General features: G+C 41.9%; 1 protein-coding gene across 11 annotated transcripts in view; it reads right to left on the reverse strand.

The window, feature by feature from the left end:
- Positions 1 to 26,128, reverse strand: part of MITF (melanocyte inducing transcription factor) — a 104,504-nt gene that overhangs the window by 39,816 nt on the left and 38,560 nt on the right. For 6 of the 11 annotated variants that reach the window (XM_085300074.1, XM_085300069.1, XM_085300064.1 and 3 more), the window contains exon 2: positions 6,992 to 7,238. In XM_085300074.1, the coding sequence (XP_085156200.1) occupies positions 6,992 to 7,189 (198 nt within the window). In that variant the 5' untranslated portion in view covers positions 7,190 to 7,238. Of the gene's footprint in view, positions 1 to 6,991; positions 7,239 to 15,868; positions 15,951 to 19,926; positions 19,943 to 26,128 lie in introns of those variants that run through there. The other 5 variants (XM_085300068.1, XM_085300066.1, XM_085300072.1 and 2 more) reach the window with 4 other exon arrangements.

Genomic DNA, 26,128 nt, shown 5'->3' on the forward strand with positions numbered 1-26,128 from the left:
GGGACGAGGGGCGAAAACAGTTTTTTGCACTCACACTCAAGCAGCCAAATACTTTTGCACAGAAGTACATTTCGCCCTTGAATTCCATGCATTTTTTGATGTCTAATAGCCCCTACATTAAGCAAGAATTTACATTTTACCTCTGCACCTAACCACAGGCATCCAAGCACCAGTTCTTATTTTGGAACGGCTTTCAACAAAAGATTTAAGGCCTCAACCAATACTTAATCTGTAAGACCCGATGTAAGTATAAGTCTAAAGCAGGATCTTCATAAAGAAAAGCCTGTACTCAACTACAGAACCTCTAAAGTCTGCCTTAAGTTACAATACCAGAGTTTTAGAGTCGTCCAGTATAAGTAATCCTAGTTTAAAAACTATCCGTAGTTCAACAAGACCTGGTTTCGCAAGTCTTTTCTCCAAGCTGTCATTTGCAAAGATGCCACATTTACTTAACATACCAGCACGCACTACTACCYGCTATTGTCAAGTAATATTAAATTAGCTTTTAATCAGGTAAGAGTGCCCACAAACATACATGTACTGTAGCATATGCTATCACACATTTACCTTGACATCCCGTTGCTCCTGCTCTTCAGAACTGTAAAGTAAGTCTCCTGTGCAACGAAGTTTTCTTGCAATTATTACACAAAGAACACAATTTCTAACTGCACAGACTTCTCTAGCAAGCAGAGAGACTACATTAACACCACAAGTCRTTCTTTGTAATACAACACGTTGCTAAAGGACCAGGAGGTATTTTTTTGATATATGCCCATAGTCATTAACAGTCAGAAGGCATGCATGGCATTTCACAAACGAAGATGATATCTGCTGCAAAGAGCTTATCGTGGTGGTGCACAGGGCTAAAGCAAGAGGGCCGCCTGGTCCCCTGTATTGCTCCAACCAGCACCCACAATGCTGCAGGTCTGTCAATTCTAGAAAAGCCACCAAAAGGGGCAAGATAAGCACGAACCACAGCAATTGCCGGTACTGTGTTGAGAGGGGAATGGACCCACTTTGGTGTCGGCAGTGATCAGCCCATGATACCTCTTTGAGGTGGGCAAAAGTTCTCGGAATAAACAAAACAAAAGAGAACCTAGTAATCAGTATGCGGTTCTAGCCTTTAAAAAGGAAAGGTTTCAGCGCATCTAGGACCCCCTCTGAAAAAAAGAGAGGCTATAACTACGAATTAGCAGAAAAGAGTTTTTCTTTGAGGTGATTTTAACATCCTGAAAGGGAAATGTTATGTCATCTGCTGTTTAGGAGACCTATTTATATCTTATACCAGTAAAACACTAGTGCAGTGTCCAAACAAAAAAATATCTGCACCACTGTAGAAACCATTCCAAGCAGCAGAGACACCCACTGCAGGTCTCCACTCCAACCCTCGTGGTCATACAGGGATTTGCAGCAGCATCTGACACAACTCTCGTGGGCCAGCAGCCATCATCTCAAATGTACCAAGGGGAAGCTATACTCCAAAATCCCAAATAGCAGACAGCGAGGGAGCAAGACACACACAGGAGGCTCAGCACTTTTCTTACCGTGCTATTCATGAAGCATGCCAAAGTCATGAGGAGGAGGAAGCAAACGGCATTCTCTGGCACAGTATTAGCATGCTATCCTGACCAGGATAGCAACCACGCCATTCACCACGTCCCATCTTTCCACCAGCCCTTGTACCATGACCTGGTGCGACAGGTTAAGATCATGACAGCACAGCAGTCGCACACATGTGCCAACTGAGGAACATTAACAAGCAACACATGGGGAAGAGAAGTGCTCATCCTTGATCCTCTGCCTCCCGCCTGCTCAGTGAAACATGCAGACACAGAGATCAGCTGCCCCCCAAGTCCTATTCTGCAAGACCTGGCAGCATTTTCCAAGTAACCAGATTTGCAATTCTCCGAACCAAAGCTGGCCCTGCCTCTCGTTCCTTGATTCCCACCTGAGACTGCTCCAATGTATCTCCTTCCCTAGAAGGCATATGCCTGCAAATAGCAGTCGCGATTTCTGTGATGCCACTGGTGAAAAGGACTGCATTTTGGGCAGGGAGGTCCAAGGTATTTAAGTGACTGTGTTCTGCTTGTTCTGAACAGCCACCTTTATCCAGAAGTCAGGCAAAACAATACAAACTATTCAGCATAGATACAATTAAGTTTTTGTATCATTTTTCAACAAGCAAACAAGCAAGTCTCCACTCCTCCACCTTGCCCACTTTCCTGAATTTCTGCAAGAAGTTTACATTCTGGACTTATCAGAACATGGAAACAGAGTCAATGCAAGTTCTGTARTAAGGTAAGACCTCAACAAAATACACCTAAGAAAGAAAGAAGGGGGAAGCGAAACAAGTAATCTTCAAAGGAAAGCCTTAACAATCCACATCTCAGTTCAGATTTCTGCTATCTGCAGAGCATCTTGAAGACTGATCAGAAAAATAACTAGAGGAACTTGCAAGTCCTGTTTGGGAGAAGAAGGCATGACGGCTGACAATTTCAGATAGCTTTAGAGTGACTCTTATTTTTCTCTGGGCCTTTTAAATACTGGGGGAAAAAAAATCTGCATCTCTTCAAAGCATGCAAAAGGGTGGTGARCCCCACACCATCAATGTTTCTGTCTGCCCAACGGAGGAGGCTTTATCAGCTGCCTGGACTGATGCAGAATACTGAGAGTTACCCTACAGACGAGGCAAGCACGTAACTGTCTGTCACGAAGGCAGTGGAGATGTCATGCTGTTGCCAGTAACGGGCTGGCAGGTAGATCTCTCATTTTACAGGGATCCTGCAAACTGCTGCATGGGGAGGGGGGGCTCGTGACAAAGAGTCACGACAGATATGCTTGCTAGGCTCTGCTGAACACATCACATCAGCAGCAGATGCTCCTTAAAATGCTGTCAGCAGACAACTGCCAGAACTACCGGAGAAAAACCAATTCTCCRGTATCAAACAGGAAGACAAGAACAGATCGAGTCCGTGACAGCAACGAGGAAGCTGCGGAACCAAGCAGCTTTGCTGCAAACCAGCAGTGTATTCTGTTGACTTCTAACAGCCAGACGCTTCACGACCTTTCAGAAGTTTAGCCCCACAAAGCATGGGAATAACAGCAGCATTTTTTTAAAAAGGTATGCATGACAAGCAGAAGGATTAAGGTAGAGCAGGTCTCGGTGACGGCGAGCAGGGACTGCTGCCCGGGCCGACTCCGCTCGCGGGGATGCACTGCCAGCTCCCAGGGAGCAGCTCTGCAATATCTGCCGTTAACATCAGCAGAGGGGCTTTTGCTTCCACAGGCAAGGAAACCTGCTGTACACGAAAATAACTGCAAACAACAACAAAGCACCAGCTTCTTTATAGCAAATAAATACACAAAGCTAAAACGCACCCATATGGAAGAAGCCATTCCATAAAAGTCCCACACTCTGTAAACCAAGACATTAAGGTTTGTATTAAAAAAATATATTAATTCTTTGTACATGAATTCCAATCCAACATTAAACAAGGCTTGGAACTACTCCAACGACCAACACATTTTAACTTACGTTCTMCTATTTCCAAGGCACAGCAAGAAAYTGGACTAGAGCAGGAGTAAAGAAATTCCAACATCTCTGAACATTAGTCTTCAGCTAACAATAAGAGATGGATGAGAATATGTTTACAGCTAAAYTAGCCTTAATGGTTGTAAAAATCAAAATCAGCTCTGCAGAAGCATAAGTGAAATCCTTAACATATCCTCCTTTTGCTATTAGGTCCTAAGGGCTGTTGTTTCAAATGCATTGGATCTATTCCTAGTCTACCTCTTAATTATGTTTCAAAAAGCAACACAAAATGTAAATTCCAACAGGTCATTTCCTACCATGCCAAGCTATATTACTAGACAGAGTAATGATGCAATTAAAGTTGTTACTCAAGTAAAGGAAATCCTATTTATTCATATGGCCATAAACATACAGCAGTATGTAATTTTGAGATTCCAATGCAATGTGACACAGATTTACATGTATTACTCTTTCTTTCTGTATTGTTTTTAATGGACATCCTAAGCATCTTAAAAACAAGYAGAAAATGCAAACTCGTTAATGCTTTTGGCTTCTTTATAAGCTAGTCATTCCAAACTACCATACTCCAAAATGCAACTATAATTCTAACACTACGATATATGGGAGAAACAGCAACTCGCATAGTGCAATTACAAACTAWGAAAGGTGAACAAATCCAGCTTTTTTTAATACGTTTTGCTAATTTGGGGGGGGGTTAATATTTTTAATGCTAAAAATCTTTTTTTCCAGAAAAAAAGRAAAAAGTCCTACGTTTGGTCTTACTTTGTTTGTGAAGTAATCTTCAAAAAGTTTGGTTTTAAAGAAAATCACCTTGCAGATGAACATTTCTGAAAGTGTAAAAATCCCCTTTTTGTCTATCTCATTTTTTAAGGTCACTAAACCCAGACCATCTGGATAATAAAATTACCAGCTGTAGTTCCCTATGTGTCTAAAAATTTCTGTACTGCTCTTATAGAGAAAATCTACAGCTGTGGAAAATCACCACAACTGAAGTATAACAATAATTCTAGGGAAACGTCACAAATATAGAATTACACTTACGGTATAGCTGCCTGTCAGCCTATCTTGACTAGGAAGATCCTGAGATTTGTTAATATCATCTTTCAGAACAAAGAGCTCATTAAAAAAAATAAATAAATAAAAAATAAAAAAAGCATTAGAAACAAAATCAAAATCAAAGAGACATCTATGGGCCTTCCAATAAAATCCTAGTCTCACAGAAACATCGGTATTAAATTCTCAACAAAATCAAGATTTCAAGCCTGGAAGTTAGCTCTGTTGTAGGATTTTTGTTCATTTTGTACAGACCTAGTCAAAGTGGTAGTGGTGGGGAGGGAGTTAATTTGTTTTGGGGGGTGGTTTTGCTTTTTGTTGCTTAAAAAAAAAAAGGGGGGGGTAAAAGAATGAATCTCTAGCAGTTTCCATCCAAATACACAAGTAGAAAAACTATGCAAATTTGTCTCTTCTCTCATGAGCAGTAAGGGAATAAGAGGACTTTTGGGCTCATTTGGACTACAAGGGGGGGGTGGGGGGRTTTTATTATTTTTATTCTATTTTATTGCTAATTTTAGCTATTATTTATGTAAATGCAGATGACAGGTATAAAGTTGTCATTTCGCTCCAGCAGATAGCTCATGTCAGTCATCACCTTTAAAGCATGGTCCTCTATTGCTAAAAAGACTCAGCGCTAGGTAGTATTTTTAAGGTAGAAGCCAGCTAAGCACACATGCACTGAATGTTTTGCTCTGCATGGTTAAGCAAACCGTCGCTTCGGCCAATGAAGAGCACAAAAGTACCAGTCTCCTTTCAGGAGATTTTCTGCCCTGAGAAAAGGCTGTGGATACTACTTTTATGGTTCTGAATTAAGAGAATTGAGGTTCGAGCCCTCTGCGTGAAGTTCCCTAGCAATGGTCCAACAGCTCACAGATCCACATAAAAATCCTATGAAAAAACAATTCTTTGTAATTGAGTTTGTAATAACTGAACATCATCTTTAAACTGCAGCTTCTTTGGCAATTTATGCCTCAAAAACAAAGGACAGAGGGAGGGAAGACATATAAAGGTAGTTMTAAGACAGACAGTGCAGAGACCATTACTAATGGTTCTTCAGGACATTATTTAACCAAGTGCAAACTATTTCATATCAGCTACCCATATGGTAGATCTGAATTACAACATCACTGTTATAATTAGAGAACAATTTCAACAAATTCAGAACGCACAAGTGTTAGACAACAGAGACAAGTTTGCTTTGCAGGCACTTTCAAAAGTGTTCTTTATTACGTGCACATGCATGTGCATTCATACAAACATTTCCATTAAATATTAAATATGTAATTCAAAGTTCGTTTGCCTTCTTTTTGCTCCTAAATTAGTCCAACATTTTACTTATTATTTTGGTATTCCCACTTTCACATTAATTCGGCACTATCAGAACAATACCATAATGCATAAACTAGTCATGTACGGATYTGCCTTGAAATACTGAGCCTGCAAACCTACCTCAAGACTAGATTTTTAAACATGTACTATTAATATAGAGCAGTGAGGACAAAATGTAACAAGCTACTAAAACCAAGTTCAGCTAACTTATTTGGTAAGAGCATGCTTACCAACAGAAAACAGTTACTAAGTATCACACTGTAATAAAAAAGATTTAGCAATAATGTGGAGTAAATAGATAACTCCTCAAAGCTTTCATGAAATATTTCTTCATATTTTTCAGGCACTTTTGACATTCTTTTCCTAACACTTTTCTCCTCGCTTTACTCTATTTAGACTTACCCTCTGTATGAAGTTCTCTCTTTTCTTACAGTTGTTCAAGTTTTTCCCAGTAATTAGCAAGCTACATCTCCTTTGACAGTGAGATACTAACAAGCTCCTACAGCTTCTAGTAGGACAAGGAATCCAAAGCTACTAACAGCATACAAGTCATGTAAGCAAAAAAGGATTACGAAGGCTAGTTGCAAGAGGCTGGAAACTCACCCGTTTTTCAGATTAAGGYTTTCTGAAGAGGTCTTTTGTAATGAGTTTTGACTCCATTTTAAGAAACTATTTCATTATTTTCTTTAAAAATAGAATATTGATTTAAATACTTGTTAACAATTTCTTTCTTTCTTTCTTTATTTATTTATTTATTTTGAAAATAAAAGTGCCGGAGACACTGTGAAAAGTTTTCCAAAGGGAAAACAGGAAGGAGACCAGTTTTGTAACAAAACCTCCCTCCTGAGATCAAGGTTTAAAGAGGAGGGAAAAAAAAGTCACACAAACTAAAAGGACTTTCCATTCTTTGGTATGAGGATCCCAAATTAAGCAACAAATGAAGTCAGACCGCAGCTGATTTTTTAGCTGCCATAAGTGCTTGCGACCACATCTCTTATATAAAGTGYATTCAGCGAGCAAGAGCTATGAAACAGAGAGGCAAAGACCCTGACATACCTTGAGGACTTCCATTGGTACCTGAGTGGCGGGGGGCAGGCTGGTGGGAACGCTGACGTTGATGGCAGGTGTCTGGCTGACGGGCACGCGCTGCTGCATGAACTGGGCTGCTTGCTGCTTCTGCTGCTGTTCCCGCCGCTCCTGCTCCTGCATCTGCTCACGCATGAGCTGCTGCCGTAGCAAGATCCGTGAGGTCATGCTGGAGGAGCTTAAGGGAGGCTTGGAAGCGCCAGGATGCTCGGAGCTGCTGTGGGAAGACCAGAGACAGACAGCTCAGTTGCCACCATCAGGTTCAGCGCTCCTGCRTTCGGGGTCCGCTGCGTTCCAGCGAGCACGGGACGGAATCGGTACCGACAYGCTGCCCTGCGCAAAGGGGAATTTGGAGCCAACCTACCGCAGGTACTCYGCAGCCACACTAGGCTGCCTTAACTTGACTGCAGCTAACCATTTCCAAATGCCGACATCTAGCCATAAAGAGCTATTTACTGTTTTCAAATTTTACTGCAGACATCCATGAGAAAAAAAGCGCTCTCCTATTCCCGTTTATAGACTAATTGTTTCTTACTTCAGATAGCTTCCAAGAAGTAATAAAGGGCTGTACCAAGTCTAATGATAGGTACAGCTAATGCCGCAGGCCTAAGGATCCCACTCAAAGACCAGAAATTTTACTACCTCTTCCAAGAAAGCATAATGTAACAAAAGTTCAGTTATTTTCACCACAACACTACCTCAGGGTGACATTTGCTGGTGGTGACATTGTTCACAGCTAGAAACCAGAAGAGCAATTTCCTCTTCAGGTCTACCTGTATCCACTAAGAGCAATGGGATATCATCACAGGATAAACCACCATAAGGGCTTCATTTCAGCCATACTTCATGAAAAGTATATTGGGCTGGCCAGAATATACCACACAGCATTTCTTAACCATGCAAGAGCCATTTCTAACTACTGACAAGCAGAACTTTTCACCAAATGACACACAAAGAACGTGCATTAGAAAACAAGAGTTTACTATAAACTACACGGACGTTTTCTGCAACCATTGCTTGTTGGCCCTTGACAGTAAGAGCCCATTTCTGAGATGCTTCTATTGTGTTATTAAGACAGAACAATTAAGGAATTTAAATAACGAGCTGCACATTCTCTGCGGGAAGCAAGGACTTATGCTAGACACAGGTTGGAATACATGACTCCGTCCTTCCACATGAGAAAGAGCTACAGTGCGCGTTGATTAAAGATTTTTGGTTTCTGATCCTGAACGGATGCAGTTGATTGGGAGAAAAACATGACAGCACAAGTGCTCCTATAGGAGGGAAGGGTGTATTATGCTATACTAATACACAGCTACGCTTGCGCAAGCCGACGGGAGCCACCGCTGCTACGGCTTTGCTGGTTTTGCTTAGGACCACGGTTGAAAGCAGTTCATAGTACGAATTTAAAAAGTGGAGTACACTTACTTTCAGGAGTGGCCAAACTCTGCATTTCCAGAACATACATTTTGGGGGCAGGGAAGGCGAGGGAGGGAGGAGACAATCTTGCTATTTAAGACCTGTCAGGTCGAAACATTCACAGAGACACTGATCCTTTTGATAAAACAAGAGAAAACCTTTGTGGTGAAACTAATGCAGCTGTGGAATAATCGCACTAATTAGCTGCTCAGGACAAGCCATTGACTGTGATACTCGCAAAACCCACCACCCTTTCAATTAACAGCCAAGCATTATCACATCCAAACCCAGCAGCGCGTTCCCCAGCGGCGCTGAGGTCTGAAAGCACATCTAACCTACTCGCACAGTTCCACTCTGAGGAGGTTWTCTATTTCCAGGACTGATTCAGTCACAGATGAACAGAAATAAAAAGCACCGAAATGCTGCTTTTAAGATAGACCGTTGTGCGCTGTCGGCATACTGCAGACGCCCGATGCACCAAGCTGACAACCCAGCAGCGCCTCCCACCTCACCTTCTCTCATTTTGAACTGTTTCTCCTCCTCCCGAAGCCAGGTGTGCTGAAAGATGTGTGCCCAGAAAGATTCTTCCCATACATGAAAGTTTTGGGGAAAGGGAGGGGGTGAAAATTCAGGAAGAAATGACTTCTAGGGCCTTTCCAAAGGGTCCCTGCCAGGAATATCACACAATCCACTGTACCTACTCAAACATAGTTGAGCCTACATGGCTCAACCCACCTTTACAGTTTTCTTCAGATAACTAATTTTTACCAGCAGTAGGCCCCTGAGTTAACAAAAGCCTTCAAATATTGCATCTGTAGAAAAACAATCTCAGAAGAGGCTATTCTGCCAAATTCTTCCCTAAAGGGCACAGATTCTTCTAGAATGTATTTCCTTTGCAATTCTGCTTGATATTCYGATTATTCACTAGCATACAGCTTAGATGTGATTAGCTACATAGAGGGAAGGTCAGACAATGTACTTTTTAAATAAGCTTCAAAAAGAAGGTGGAAACTTATTCACATCCGCAACACTACATTTTGGGTCCAAATGAGGGCAAAGAAAAAGCTTCCAAGGATAGTACAGAACGTTCTGTTCATCCTTAATTCAAAGTAGTCAGGAACCATTGTAGTTGCAAAGCTATATAGCGAATTCAGAAGATGCATYATTCTGCTTTTTGTGCATATAATAATTTTATGTAGCATAAAAGCCAATCAAGTTGCACCAGAAAGGAACAGCCTTGCGTTCCAGCGCACACTTTGGAGAGCGCGCTAACAGGCGCTCTAGAACAGAGAMATTTTCTTTTCCCATTTGTTTTCCAGCCATGAGCAGCTATTGCCAAACTAGTTTCATTCCAACAGAAACAGAGCAGAAGCCAACAGGTTGCTTCTGAAAAAAATTATATTATTATGACAGAAACAAAGCCACTAAAACCGTTTGCATCCTTCCTACTGCACATTTTGCATTAKGACAGAAGAGTGCTAGACAAATGCAGGCCTTTGCAAAGAGATTGAATTAGTAGTTACAGTACAGAAGCAATTAATTTCTGATCTTTATGGTACTTGGGAGCACAGCACTTTCTCTGCCACAGCATAGCTAGCAGGAAACTTTGGATGAAGAGAGGGGAAGCAGCTCTGCGGATTTGGCCACTTGAATTTCTGATGAGTGGTAAGCTCTTCTGCAGAACCTGTGCAGAACTGCATTGCACTCTGGCTGCTTGAGCCTTGGTGCCACACTTGGTGGCCAGAAGCAGGCTTGGAGACATTGACTGTATGGGCTAGTGGTGGCTAGATGGCCACCAGCAATTACAATTACTACTACATATGCAGCTACCCTGGAGGCAAGCTACAGGCTTTATAGTGCAGAACTCCTTCATCTGCAGGACTTTGATACTRGAGCTCATGTGGAAAAGAAGTCTGAGAGGAGGCACGTGTAGTACCACAGCTAGGCAGCAAGACACGTAAGATTCCACAAGCAGAAAACTCAACCTCCTGTTCAAGTACTGAGCACACTACAGTCTTCCTTACTTGGAGGAGGAGATCAAGATTGTTTACCAGTACATATCCCAGTATCCCAGGCCATACTACCAAGAAAGGTGTTTTTTTTTTTTTTTAATCTATGTTCCTTCAAGCATATTTAATGAAACTCCCTTGTTTTTCTGAGCTACATAGAAATTTTAGGACACACAGCAGCAGGAAYATGCAAGCCCTGAATACAGAAGTGCTGATATCAACGTGCTGTGTGCTACTACTAGCTATTTTCATCAATGCATCCAAGTTTAAATAGTGTTTTTATCTAAAAGAAACATGTTCTAGATCTGCTATATAATGCCTCCCTGCCTGACAAGATGCTCGTTTCACAAGCACTGCAAATAAAACTGTACCAACACAGACAGTTCTTGTCACTCAGATTTCCTGTTATTTGTCACCTAGAAACCACAATGCCCTCTCGGAGGGCAGGGCTGTCTCACATTTAACACTTCCATTCGCTGTAATTCACYGAGAGCGACACAGATCAAGTGTGGAAACAGAAAATTGTCTGAAAATCCTATAGATGTTTCATCCTCTAAGCCCRCCCCCTGCAAAACGCAGAGTCTTCTCTCCCAATCCCTGCTCCTCGTTCAGCTTCTCTTCCTTACCTGTACGTCAGCTCTATGGGATTTGTTGCAAAGCTCTGAGATCAAAYGGAAGATAGCATAGGTTTCACCACCACCTAGTCTCAGGAAGGTAAACATGAAAAGCCTTGCCAGAAACTCAGTTTTCCCAGCAAAAAAAAAAAAGCAATTAAAAACGTTTTATGTCAAAGGTTTAATCAAGAGAGTTTCAAAGAATCCTACTTCTAAAGCTTCCTGGCCTTGCAGCAAGGCCCTTCAGCGCTGCTGCTGCACAGGCAGATATTCGCTCRTTACTGAACGAGGTGAGATGTACTGTAGTACGATCCCAAATCCAGTCATGCAGATTCAAAACTCAAACTGATTCACCCAGGGATTATGTAAAGTCAGCAATGACACACGCAACAACAGCTTGATACACGATGTGATTTAGATACTTCCTGCAAACATAGTTTATGGATATCATTTAATTGCTATAAATGAAACAGACTCATCCTTTTGATTGACATACGATCTATTAACAGCCTAATAAGCATACGATAATACAGAATAAGAATTATCAGTTATGAATATCATGTGTAGATTCAATTAATCATGAAGTGATAATATTTTATTAAAGAAATTTAAATTACATATCCTTCACATAGGTGCGTGGGAAATATTAGTTACTCTATGTACAAATTATAACACAGATGGTTGTTGCATAATAAAAGGCAACTGATTGAAAACAAGTTTCTCATTTTGTTGCTAGCAGATTAGAGAGGCCAAACAATTTTGAACCTAATCTACCTTTCCAGACACATACAGATGATTTTATTTCTGTTTCCTTGGGCAAAAAGCCAAACTAGCCTTTTGCTAGTCAATTTTGCGTTCAGATTCTTACAAGCTGATCAGATAAGCTGTCTGGTTTACACATATTACTTTGCATTAGCGATATACTCTAAAAAACTTCTCTAAAATTTTAAAGTGGAACAAACGTTTATCCAGCTTAGCTTTACTTTTTAATTACCGTTTTAGAAACAACACTTTAAAAAAAATCTCTAATATATTAGTGTTATAAGACAAATTAAAATAGTTAAAAATCCAAACCAATTCCTGAAACCTAAAGCTCTTCCAAACAGTTCTTGACACAAAACTTTTCCCATCACCGTTCTGTGTTCAGGCAACAGACGTGGGATATTTTGCTTCTAATAGAATCTGACAAATGAATACCCGAAACATTTTGGCTATGTGCGTGCATAGCTGAACCATGTGCCAGAGAGGGTGATATCCAGGAGGAGACGCTCTCATGCTCTAAGTAGTCCAATAGACTGAGAAGCACCTTTACCTGCAGCACATAGAGATTTAAGTACAACCATACACAACTTCTCCAGGGTGTCCTGTAATCTTTACCTGGAAAAGAAGCTCTTGAGAACTTTCTTCACTGTGACAATTTTTTCCCCATTTATTTTGCTTTGTCTGAACTAGAATAGTGGATGTTGACTACTTTGACTTTAGTAAGGTTTTTGACACCGTCTCCCACTGTCTCTGGAGATCTTCAAGGCCCACCTGGATGCAACCCTGTCTAACATGCTCTAGGTGATCCTGCTGAGCAGGRAGGTTGGACTAGATGGTCTCCAGAGGTCCCTTCCARCCTTACTGATTCTGTGATAACATCCTCCTACATAAGCTCAGGAAGTATGAGTTAGACAAGTGGACAGYGAGGTGGATTGAGAACTGGCTGAAAGGCTGAGCTCAGAGGGTTGTCATCAGTGGCGTGGAGTCTAGYTGGAGGCCTGTGGCTAGTGGAGTTTCCCACGGCTCAGTACTGGGTCCCATCCTGTTCAACTTCAYCACTGACCTGGAGAAAGGGACAGAGTGCCTCCCCAGCAAGTCTGTCGATGCTACCAAGCTGGGAGGAGTAGCTGATAGACCAGAGGACTGTGCTGACAAAAGGACCTGGACAGGATGGAGAGATGGGCAGAGAGGAACCTCATGAGGTTCAACAAAGGCAAATRCAGGATCCTGCACCTAGAGAGGAAKAGCCCCATGCATCAGGACAGGCTGGAAGCTGACCTGCTGGAGAGAAGCTCTGCAGAGAAGGACCAGGGAGTTCCGGTGCACAAGTTAACCACGAACCTCCAATGTGCCCCTGTGGTCAAGAAGGCCAATGGTATCTCCTGGGTTACATTAAGAAAAGCCTTTGCCAGCAGGCTGAGGGAGGTGATCCTGCCCCTCTACTCAGCCCCACTGAGGCCATATCTGGCGTACTGTGTCCAGTACTGGGCTCCCCAGTACAAGAGAGGCAGGGAACTACCARAGAGAGTCCAGCACAGGGCTATGAAAAATATTAGAGGACTGCAGCATCTGACCTATGAGGAACTGCTGCAAGTGCTGGGCCTGTTCAGCTTGGAGATGAGAAGTCTGAGAGGGGAATYTTATCAATGTGTATAAATATCTTAAGGGAGGGTGTCAAGAGTACAGGGCTGGACTCTTCTCATCTGTGCCCAGCAACAGGACAAGAGGCAACAGGCACAAACTGAGGCATAAGAACTTCCATCCGAATATGAGGAAAAACTTCTTCACTGTGAGAGTGACAGAGCACTGGAATAGGCTGCCCAGAAGGGTTGTAGAGTCTCCTTCTCTGAAGGCATTCAAAACCTGCCCAGATGCARTCTTGTGCAATGTGTTCTAGGTGACCATGCTTGGGCAGGGGAGGCTGGACTAGATGATTTCCAGAGGTCCCTTCCAACCTCAACCATTCTGTGACAGACTAAAGGTTGCCAACATTGCAATTCAAGTGCTTAGCRTGACCTCCCACAGGCATTATCAGCAGAGTCTAACACTCCTCCTCCTCTAGAGTCACTACTGTTTCCCTCAAAAATAAGTTGATTTGTACAGATTCTGCTTTCAGTCTCTCCACAATGAAGTGAAARGTCAAAGGTGCTTTCTTTTTGTTGCAGGTACTATATTCATGGCTGAAGCAACAAAACCCCTAGCAGCGTCTAACCCATCAGCTTGCATTGCTGGTTACTACAGAGGACAGAAAAAGGTGATACACCAAAAAAAAGAAGACAAAAGAAAAATAAATGCAGGAGGAAGCCAGATATTTAACAAAAACAAAGCACACACAGAGAACTCTTCACCCCTATCTTTAGTCAAATCAATGGATTCAATGTACAAGAAAACTGCTACAGCATTTTCCCTGGAGCACTTTGTACTTCATTCCTAAAACTTAGTAATTGATTGTGGGTTGCAGTGACACTTCATTCAGACATCCAATTGGCTGGCAAGCTTAAAGCATCAATGCAAAAAGCTGTTGGCACTCTCTTACATCCTTTCACGCCAAGGACAGCAGTAAACCGACAGAATTACACAAACAGTGTGGAAACCTTTATCAACCTTTATTACAAAGTAAGGACTGCGTTTCAAGCTTCTATACTAAAGAAGGTTTCTGCCTTTAAAACATAATATGCTGCCTGCTGTTTCATCTGCTTTATCATCTACACCAACATTTTTTCTCTCCCTTCAACACTTTATCCTGACCTACACCAGTTGGGATCTTCTCTCCTGCAGCAATACTGTCTGATCTAGGCAAAAGATGCACCCACAGAACAACTTTCAGTGCAACAGGAACATGTACCTCAATGCATTGAGAGCACCTGCTCAGAAAGAAAGTAAGGAAAAGATGTGAGCCCTCAAGGGTCCACCACACAAGTCTAAGGCAGATCAAAACGCAGTTTTATAACTGCCCAAGAACCGATGGTTGAATTAAAAAGAGAATTAATTTACTGGAAACACCTCCTGCCAAAGAAAAAAAAAGCACATGCACACAAACTTGATTTCATCCTCAGCTACGAATTTTCAATCCAAAACTACTAAATGGTATACAGGTACTTAAAAGAAATTCTAAGTAGTTGTTCACCATTTAGTAGTTTTCCATTTTTCTTCCTGTCTCTAAAACACACCTTCACAAGCTGCTGAACATAATGCTCGCTGAACTTAATGAAAAGTGCTCTCATGACCCAGGAGCGCTCAGTAAATAATTATTAAGCTCTGGAGGTGGCTTTTGCATGAGTTTTGACTTAATAAAATGCTGTAAGTTGATTTGCTTGAATGCCCCTTTACTTAGGGGCATAGCTTTCAGTATAGCTMAGAAAGCCTGATCGCTGCTAGATTAAGTAACAAGGTAAAATGAAAGAAGTTCAGCCTAGAAGCTGCAAAGGTCACATTTTACAATTCTTTACTACTATTTCTCCTCAAAGAGAGATGAAGAACTGTAAACCTAAGAATATCCTCCAAGACTTCTATATATACCGGCTAAAATAATCACTATGATGCAACAAGTTATTTTTATGCCTAGTCTTAACCAAGGGGGAGRAGGAGAAAGACCTAAGGGGACAAGAAAGGGGGGACAGCACGGGGAGCTCTATAAAGGAGACAGCGTCCTCCATGTGCGCCGGTGTCTTCGCATTAAGAAATATACAGGTTGGTGTCAAAAATATGAACTCTGCAGTCTTTTTATCTCAGCCTGCGCAGTTTGTATTCCACAAAAATCCTCCRTTAACCCTAAAGTGTTTGTTTTCTATCAAGTTTCAGAAGGACTTAAAGAAAAAAAAAAAACAAAACACACGCTATATGGGAGTATTTCATAAGTTTTCCCCTCCTAAAAAGTCGCTCTCATTATCTTAGCCCGTCAGACACGGCTGCCGTTGCTTTACAAAAGATAATGACCAGCTCCCCAGCACGGTATTTTTAACTCCCAGGACCAAACCTCCATCACCACAAATCAATCACACTCTGTGCTCACGGGGCCGTCGCTCCAGCAGAGCGTCACTTACGGGCAGAAGCTTTCAAAGGAGCACGGCACGAACATCTGAACTCTAAGAGCGTCCATCTTCCCCCTCCCGCCACCATCACCCCTTTTGGTCCGAGGGCTTCTGCCGGACGCCTTGGCGTGAAAGTCAAGCGGGTGCTGGCAGGGCCAGTGTCTCCAGGGGTGGCTCCAGATAAGGCCCTGGCAACACCAATCCCCGGGGAGCTGCGCTGGCCGCCGTGCCGGCACCACAGACCTGTTCAATCCAGCACCTACYGAGGAGAAGGGGGTGGACGCAACGCAACGTCTGCTCCAAAGAGCTCAACCCAGCCCAGGAACACCGAGGCGGGCTCTTGCTAAGTCTCGCTTTGCTGCATTAGRGTATCGTGCTAGCCACCGCCTGAGGCTGATAGATATGTCACTGCAAGGCCTGCAGGAAGCAAAAATAAAAGCCCAGCGTTGTTGTGGGATTGAGTCATGAAGCTCAGATTTGTACCCATGGAGCTGCACTACCCAGCAGTCCCACAGACAGCAACGAAGGTACGGAAAGCCTGGGAGCAACCAACGCTACGGAGCRGTACACACAGCTCTCTTCCCATTCATTAATCAAAACGGGTGAGAGCAGGCTATTAATGCTGGCAGAGGAGCGGATAAGAGCTGTCTGTAATCGCACAGGGGTCTTTATCTCCAAAGAGGCTACGGAAGGAGATGGTGCAAGACAAGTCTGCTTCTGGGAGATTAGCTCCTTTGTATTCAGAGCTGCCCCAGTGCCCCCCTGCCCAGGAAAGCCAGCATGTGCACCCGTAGCTGCATGGAGACTCTGATGCGACCATRTAGACTCTTTATCTATCTTCAGGTCTGTTCAAAAAGGCAGAATCCCTCAAGGAGAAAATAAGCAAGCAGATAAGATACCTATAAACACAAACTTCAAGAATTTCAAGAGCAGCTGAAAGCATTACTAAATTTTGGTTTAGTGTATTTCCTTAAGCTTTCAAAATTATCGCTATCTTTGAAAAGATTGTATAGCAAAGAGGAACAAAAAATAATAATAAAAATAATTTTTTAAAAAAGCGGAGGCAGATTTGCCTTTCACTTGCAAGGCTTAACAGTCACCTTGTTAAAAACTTTTTGAACTGCTTCAGACACTGCTTTCGTGTTATCAGTACTTAACCTTTTTAAAGAACTCCACATGCATTTGCAAAACATTTTACAACAAAACACCAGATAGCTAAAACAACCAAAACGTGATAAAATAAAAAACGAGAAGATAACACTCTACGAATAACTTCTGTAGTTCCCGATGTGGTAGTATAGAATTTACCTTGTTTTATCTGGTTAAACAGAGAAGATAATACTGTCGCCAGGGGGGGAAGACAAAGTATGATCACTAACTACTCAAAATCTGACTTCACATCACTTTTTCATTATACCTTAAATTAGAAAGTGACATTTTATCGCTTTACGCGGCAAGCTTGCAAGTTTGTTCGCATAGGCAGTCCGGCTGAAAACAGGACTCAACAAGTTGCACGTTCACAGCTTCTGCCCTTCCTTTCTCTACTCAGGATCTCTCCAAGCTAAAAAGCCATCTCRCTCATCAAGGTTTACAGTACCTCCATAATTCATGATCTAAACCCTCTGTTCAGCCTAGATTTTCTGCTTACCGACTTCACTTGTTACACTTCTAYTTAATATTTTCCAAAGAACATAAGGCAACTCCAAATCTCGCCTCGCACAAATGACACCCTCATTCTGGTATGCTGAGCAAACATCTTACAAGGCAAAACAGAAAGTGTTTATGGAAGATTTGCTTTAAATGATTAAAGAATCCCAACAGTCATAACAAAAACCACAAAGTGAATTCAGTGCTCAATATGAGATGGGTCTCTGGTATCAGTATGTATGACTTATTCATCCTAGTGAATACTACATTGCAAGGGGAAAACAATCCCCAGCCCATTACTGGGACAACTCTAACATTAAAACCATCTTGGAGAGATATTATGCAAACTTATTTCAGTCTCTAGCTACAGCATAAGCTGTTCATTGCAGGTCCTGATCAGAGAACACTTAGCAACTTTTCCTTCCAATAAAGCAACGCTAGATTGCAGAGACTAGAATTCCTCAGTAAGTTTTAAACAAACCTCAGTGTTATAGTCCTTAAACATTGTTTGCAGCTTTTATACGTTTTTTTTGGCTAACAGTAGAAGCAGCAGGGCAAAGAGGATGGTTCATCACCAAGGCTGAACTACTGCAGCAGGAGAAGCCTTCATTYAGCAACAAGTTACTTTACCTACCATCTGGATATTTACACTGCAACTGTGTTTTGCAGCTGTATTTGGAATATTGGCGAGTCCTGCTGCCTCACAGCACTGGCATAAGGTGGGATTCATTCCAGCTGCCATGTGAAAAAGCATTACTGAAGTTCAAAACTTGCTAACTGAGGCCAAGCAAAGTGACAGTCATTCACTGGAGGAACTGCCAATCTGCGAACAGCTACTGAAAAGATGACCTGCTTTGGCCACTTCACRCAACCAGTGAAATCCCCTTGCACAGGGTCACAGCTTCTGGGGGAAAAAAAGCCCAGCAGGCTGTTGGCTGATGTTGGTATACTACCATGGGACCGGCAGCACCCTCGGCATAGTCCCATGCTGCAGTGAGGGCCCCTGTCCCAGAACCCACCTCCTTTCCCTCCTAAGGCTGGCCAGAAGGCTACCTAGGTGAGCATCCTACCTCCAACAAGGCAACCAGGGAGCAGAAGAAGAACAAGGCAAGCACGTAAGGAGAYTTCCCCAAGTCAGTGCCCAAATCCCAGCCATTCTCAGTTGAGGGATTTCCCAAAATGGATATGTTTTCTGTGCGCTTACAACCCTGAAGTGTACTCTGTGGGTCATGTCAGTCTCACCTCAGATGCTGCTCTGCAGCTAGCAGGGGTGGCTGGGGGAAGTCAAGCCAAGTGTTGATTAGAGGACCTCTTCATCTGCTGTGTAACAGCCCTATGCTCTATTTTAAACCCCTGACATCTATATGAACTGCAGCCTTTCACAAAAATATGTTGAATTGATTTAAAGGCTGGAGTACAGGGGAATTCAAATATCCAGGGCCTCTATTGGCTGCTCCCCCTTCACTCTTTTTTAAAAAATCCTGCACCTTTTTTCTAGTCAAACTCTCATGTACAGCAGAGAGAGAGAGAAAGGGGAAAATAAGTAAATAAACTAATTATAGTCAGGGTCACACTGAAGTTGAAGAAATACCAAGCCAAAAACATGATACAGAATGAAGTCTCATTTAAAATAAGAACATGCAAGCAACACTTACACATCTTGATTTTGCAAAATACCAAAATACATTACAAAAATTCTTCCCCCTCCCAATCTATTCATAAAATGCAACCCTGCTCATACAATGCCTTAATCTCATTTTGGAATCAATTTTGTATTTCAAAAATAAAAATAAAAATAAAATAATTTAAAAAAAAGCTCTGTTCAAAGAGAGGGCAGGGGAAAACCCCCTCAGGAAGAACTTTATTCTTGAATCTTTTTTTTTTTTTTAATGAATATAGCTGCTGCAGTTTTAGAAAACCTAGAGTAAAACTGTCCAGTATTCACCATGTTTTGCAGAGTTTCATGACAATTAAGTGAGATATGCTGTCCACATGATTTGCTCAGCCAGACCTTCGGCAGGAATACCACTTCTTACTTTACAAAATACATGTAAGCGTGGGTTTCCTTCAGGGAAAAAAAGCAGCCAACTCCAAAACCATTTGCACGGCTTTTGTTAGTTCCTTTTAACGTCTCCTGCATTGCCAGGAGTATACCACTTGAATAGCTATTTCTACTCAAGAGTTACAGCTGCATTTGCTGGGGAACTACTGCAAACTCCTGAATGACAAACAGGGGAAAGAACCAGAAAATGTTTCACTAGACTCTGAAGTTCATATCTGCCTTAGTTACTGTGACAAGAGATAAAGGAAAGCACTCAGTTTACAGCTAATAAATCCTGTAAAGACTGTACGTTAAGTCTGGATTCCAAAAACTGAGTTTTGTTTAAATTAATCTGGTTTGTTTAGCATTCATGGCAAAGTACCTGTAGGACCAACACCGGGGGCAGCAGTTCAGACTCGGTTATTTCAGACTGCATCAGATGACCATACAACGCCATGTCCATCAACCGGGTTGACAAACTTGCAGCGAAGCCTCCTGGAAGCACTGTATGGCTCCCGACCTGGTGGCACCCAGCAGCCGAGGGGAGCCCTGCTCTCCCTAAAAACCCCGTGATGCCGGCTCTCGGCCTCGAGCCGTCAGAGCTGCACTTCTGCGCAGAACAAGCGCTTGGCAAACCCGCTGCCCAGAGCAGAACGGCCCTGCGGTTTCCTTCTCTCCTCTCTCYCCAGCACCAGGAACTAGTCCTTACKTAGCCTACTGCTTGAGACAAAACTAATCTTAGTACGAGGACACAGATTTTGCTTTGCTTAGAAATGATATTTCTAACTATTTATAATGGAATTAAAAAAAAACAATGCTAACCCCCTGTACATACACTGTGGTACATAATAACTGTTCACAGAAAAGGGGTGTCAACTGACTGAAAGCAGAAGTTGCTCAGTTAACACTTGCATAAAGTGCACGTTATCACATTCGTGAGTTATTAAACATTATATATGTGTGAGTGTGTGTGTGTGTGTGTGTACATATATATATATATATATATGTATATATATAAACAAAGAAAAACGTGTCTGGACTACAGAAAACCATCAGCTTTAGGATTTCTTCACATTTTGCTAGCTTCCATAAATCCCACTTCTTGCTTTCATGCACTAGATGGAGCTTCATCTCCTAGTTCACTTGGCTTGCCGACTCGAGTTGGGCTACTTGCAGATTCTTACGCATTATGGATAAAAAAAGGCAAAGAGGTAAAGGGCAAAACACCCACCTCACTCAAAATAAACAAAACATGCAGAACTGCTTCATGAACGTCACATCATCAGGTCGGTACCTGGGCTTTAACTGTACCTGAACACTACAGTGTAGGCTGCAAATAAAGATAACCCCAAATCCCAAACAATGCTGCAATTTCTACCAGCCTTCACTGTGTCTGTAAGGCCCTAGCTTGAGTTCACACCTGAAAAAAAAAAAAAAAAAAAAAAGATTATCTTGCTTTTTATCCCTTTACAAAGGTACAATATTTAAGCTCATTACTGAATTACACACCTGAATCGCTCATTATTTTGCTGGGATCTCCCTTTCTATTCCCACATGCTTTCTTTTAATATAAGCTCTTCAACACATTCTCTAGTAACCTGCAACATCTGCCATCATACCGCTGCTAAGACTCCACACCTTGTCGTTTTAGATTCAYTGCCCCTTTTGGGAAAGAAATCACTGATTAGAGTAGAAGTCCCCTTGATTTACATCTGCTGGATTTGGTCTGTATTGCTTCAGCAAATGGTTCAGGAGAAACAGCTCACTCTGTGCTACCTGGGTTGACATATTTTAATGGGGGGAGAGAGTAGAACAAGACCAGCCAGACTTCTAGTGAGTTGGCACAACCCTCATTAGGATCTTTTTAAAGCACAGCAAGATGCAGTCCACCAACAGCATTTCTATGATGTACATGGCCACCACAGCAACGCAACTGTAAGAAGCCGCAGTCTCAAGCCATATTCGACAAGGTGATATCAAAGAGGACAAAGAAGAATTAGTATCAGTAGAAGACATCTGTCTAAAATCTGAAGGAATTGAAGTTGAGGGAAACAGAGAGCCCACTTTATACTGGGAAGCAAGAAGTCTGGCATTTTAATCTCACAAAATGGAGGTTGACAGGGATGAGTGTTGCCATCTATAAATACAGCAGGGAAACAAACACTCAAAAAAGAACCACCTTGGCATTTTACCAAGCGATATGAACCAGCTGTGAATAAGATTAAATTAGTACCAGCAGCTATATTCTAAGAAGCAAGGTCTCGAAACAGTTTTAAATTGGAGGACTGACAAAAGAACAACCTGCTTCTTTTCCAATCAAGATGAATTATTTAATCAAAGTAGGTCACTGTGGAATGAAGTGCATGCTACGGGCCACAGCAGATCCCCTCCAGCCAAGGGCTCCAACATGACAGACATGACAAAGCAAATTCTTCGGCAGCACATACAAATCTAAAGTAGTGCTGGAATCAAGTATTGCACTAACCAGAAGCTGACGCCTTCACATACACATCAGCCTGGCCAAACACTGCTCTTCTGGAAGGCAAGAGTCCCCACTCCAACAAGCTGCTTATTGGGTCCCACTGCAATAAAGACAGATGTTCTTCCAGAGTTGCTAGCAGATCTGGCTTCCAGTGCAATATGCCCTGTAACAACTGGTGTGCTGGACTGCCTGGTAAGTTAAGTGTCAACAACCGCTGTGCTGCAATTTCTTGGAAATCTTCTCTTCCCGCTCACCCCCACCTTTGGGGACTTTGTTGCCCGTATACTCTTGTACGTTAGCCCAGCTAAGTGAGCCAGAGTTCAGAAGTGTTGAACTGAAACAGTAAATAATAGCTTAAAAATGTGACCCCCCTCCCCTTTTTATCTCATTTATAAGTAACTTGAGTGCCTATGTCACTGCTTTGCAAGCAACTGACTGTAGTTTTGCAGACTCTACTTTCTGAGGAAGCCTGTTACMCTATTCCCTGGATTTTGGCACTGAATCATGCAGAGACCTGATGAGGTTCAGCGCTTCTTTAACTTAGGGCAGCCACCAAATGGAATAGCAGGAGTCAAAGGATATCACTTAACTTCAAGTGCTAACGTTAGAAAAAAAATCCAAAAATAGGCTCCAAATACTGGTCAATTTTTTTTCCATAGAAAAGTTATTCCAAGTTAGTATTTCTTAATCATGCAAAAACTCCTGTCAAGTTATACAAATAACTGACATAATGGCACAAAAAGCAAGCTAGAGTTAGAAAACTATGTGGGAGCAGTGATGGAAGTGAGATGCTATTATTCATTCACATTTGGAACAGAATTTGCTTCAATTCCCATTTTTTTCCTGTCAACCAACCCATGTTATCCAGTTTGACTGGCCTGCCAAGTCAGCTTCAGCAATGTTGCCAAAAGCAAATTTTCAAGTTGGTCACCAGTTTTGGACAAAGATGTGCTTCCTCATTAATCCAAGGAACAAAATAATTGATAAAAAGCACACCCACCATACCTTCTTCTCCTAGAAGGCTTCCTCTAGTTTCCACCCAATGGCTTCCTGACCAGCATATAGACACCTCTAATACTCCACATTGGACAGTCAAAACCAGTCAAAGTCAGTTCAAGCATTTCTTCAAGTCAGCATGCTTAAAACATACATATTTGATGGAGAAAGTTCACGTCCCCACTTAGGGCATTCGCTTTGGCAGCAGAACTCACTCAGCTCACCTTCCCAGTACTTTGTTAGCAAGGCACCTTCACTGCACACCACTTTGTCATCATGGAGAGCTGAAGCTCTGATGCTTTAAACTCCCARGCCATAACAGGCCGATCTACAGATGTGCACCTGCCCTCCCTTCCCTTAGCAGATACTGACATCCCAAAGACTGGGATCTCCTTCAACAGAAATACAAAACTAAGGTACACTTAATTCAGAAAGAAACAACTCCATGCAGACATAATGCATACAGAGAATTAATCAAGGGCAGATTTAAGAGGGACAAGGGAAGACAGCAGCTAGAGAGCCTAACACATACACATCATCAGAAAATATGCCATCACCCTTACTGCCTTTGAGCACAAAGATTTTGAGCAGAGCTTCTTAATTGACTTGCTTGACAACGCACACATTGGGCAGTAAAGACATGAGTCTTTAAATCCCAGTATCATCCATCCTCTGTAGCCAAGAGAAGGTCGTGTGTCTTTAATTATCCTATGCAGCACGGACAAGCAACGTATGATGTAACCGAAGGTAAACCTGTCAGACTCTTGCAAYGCCCATGCACAAGTTCAGCAGAGAAGAATCCTCTAAGCCCGTTACACCAGTATAAATAATACAAACCCTGGGATCTCATTACAGTTCATTATAATGAACTTGCCATCAGACATTTCCACTGAAGTCCAGAATAGAACAGAATGGAAATGCTTTCACTGGTCATCTAATTTCCACCGTTCAGCTTCCAATGTTCTTTTAATACAGTTCAATTTATTCTTAAAAAAAAAATACAAAGCTTGCAACCTGAAGAACATCATCCTGTCTGGCACAGCAAGTGCCCTCTAAACACCACACATCAGTCCATCCATCCTGCTCAACTGTTTAAGAGTATTTGAGAGAAAGCAGAGAGAACCTACAAAATAAACAACGCTAACCTGAAAAAAATAAAGCAGATCTAATGCATGACGGAATATGTTCTAAAGATCAAGTCTGCATCAGCTGTTTGAAATTGATGTCTTTAATATTTGAATGCTTACATATGAATTAAAAAAAACAAACAAAAAGGTGTTTCTTATTACTAAATGCTAGCTCACTGAATCTTTCCAGACCAATTCAAAAATTCCCTGAAACAAAAGCAAAAAGCCCTAAGCAAAACGAAGCAACCCCCACCACACCTTTGCATGGTACCAGCAGGTAAAAGGATATTGCAAACTCAGCTGGAATAAAACACCCTTTAGCTGGTGAACTGTATGGTTTCCTTTTTGGAGGAAGAATAAGGGAGTTGTTGGTTGGCTGTTTCTAAACAAGGCAAAGACACCGGTGCTGTAATGGCCTTGAAAAGAATTGCACATGAAGCATTAGCAATACCAGCAAGGGAGATACTGAAGACTTTGATACCAGCTGCCTTGCGATCAGTACAACTGCATTAAGTTATATCCTTCCTTATTTAACAAAAAACATCAATATGTTGCCATAAAACAAAAAGGCAACAGAAGACTCCAATTACAGTGAGTACAGAAGCTCTCAGTCTGAAAGGCTGAGGAGCACCTTCCACGCCCAAGCATAGGCTATCAGGCTGCGGTAGGAACAAGTTGCATCTGGTCCAGYTTGTCTCTTGGAGAGGTCAATGGCACTTGCAACATCACTTCATCAAAATAAGYTGGGAGTAATATCCACAAAAATCAAAGCAAGCCAAAAATAAAATCCCAAATACAAATCAYTGAGCTATGGCAACTCTTAATGCCTTGTTTTAAGGATATTTTATGGGTAACGGCCAGGTCAAAATGCCCTGCTCCTGTGTTGATACTCTACAACCTAAATGAGGAGGGAGAACTTGTCAGTCAGTCACTTCACCGGGGCARCTAATAGCTACATGGATACCTTGGAAAACCTGAAGGAGTTGATCTCATCCAAAATCAGCCAATATGTTCTAGATTCTGACACAGCAAAACAAGAAAATTGAACTTCTACACTGCAGAATGCCATACTGAGAGTGTGAAATTTTGGCCCCTTTCAGTGCCAGATCAATTCAAACTTCTCAGTCTGCATACAAATTTTCGTAAATACATTAAAAAAAAGAAAGGTAGATTAAAACTCCTAAAAACAAAAATTCTTGCTAAATGCCTTGTGTCAAAGTATTGCCAATTGTAACTTTTTCTTGTTTTACCAGCCTGCTCCCAAAACCTTCACATACAAAAGCAAAATATTATTTACACATAGCAAAGAGAAAAGGAATGTGTTTTTTTAAAAGTTCATACAAAATTCAAGAAATTTAGAAATTTACAATTTCCAAAAACATAAGTTACTTGATCTATACTCTTAMATGGCAGTTTCTGACCATTAGCAACATTAAATACAGATAAAGCCTTTTATTCCACTATCAGAGTGGAACTCAAGTTGCTGTAAGCCCTCTGATAAAGAAGTTCAATTATTTTTCTCGTGCTTATCTGTTATCTAAAAACCATGGACAATATCATTTCAACTTCAGAAAAATGCTGAGAGCTTTCTACACTGCTGCTCAGCTCTCCCAGTAGCTCTCTGCACATACATACGCAGAGGTTTCATTCTCCGCCTCTGCTTCCCACTTCGGTCTTCTGCATTTCAGTTTTTACTTCTTACGGACTACTGTGCTTTTGGCACTAGAGATATTTGACTATAGCATTTCCCACTAAAAATCTGCCTGCCCTTACCACAGCTGAGGAAGCCGCACTGAAACAGCCATCCCAAGGCAGTGCCGGCTCCAACACGCAGAGCGTCGGCTGTGCAATGCAAGGTGTTCCTCTGCAAGGGGGAATGAACCGTGCGACCGACTGGCTGAACATTAAGAGCACATTAAAAAGTTCTTGTGCATGCTTGTTAGACTTTTTCAGAGAAGAAAACAAGCAAGCAAGCAAGC

Source organism: Rhea americana, unplaced genomic scaffold, assembly GCF_003343005.1.
Source record: "Rhea americana isolate MKP2758 unplaced genomic scaffold, rheAme1 scaffold_16, whole genome shotgun sequence".
In the NCBI taxonomy this organism is placed as follows: domain Eukaryota; kingdom Metazoa; phylum Chordata; class Aves; order Rheiformes; family Rheidae; genus Rhea; species Rhea americana.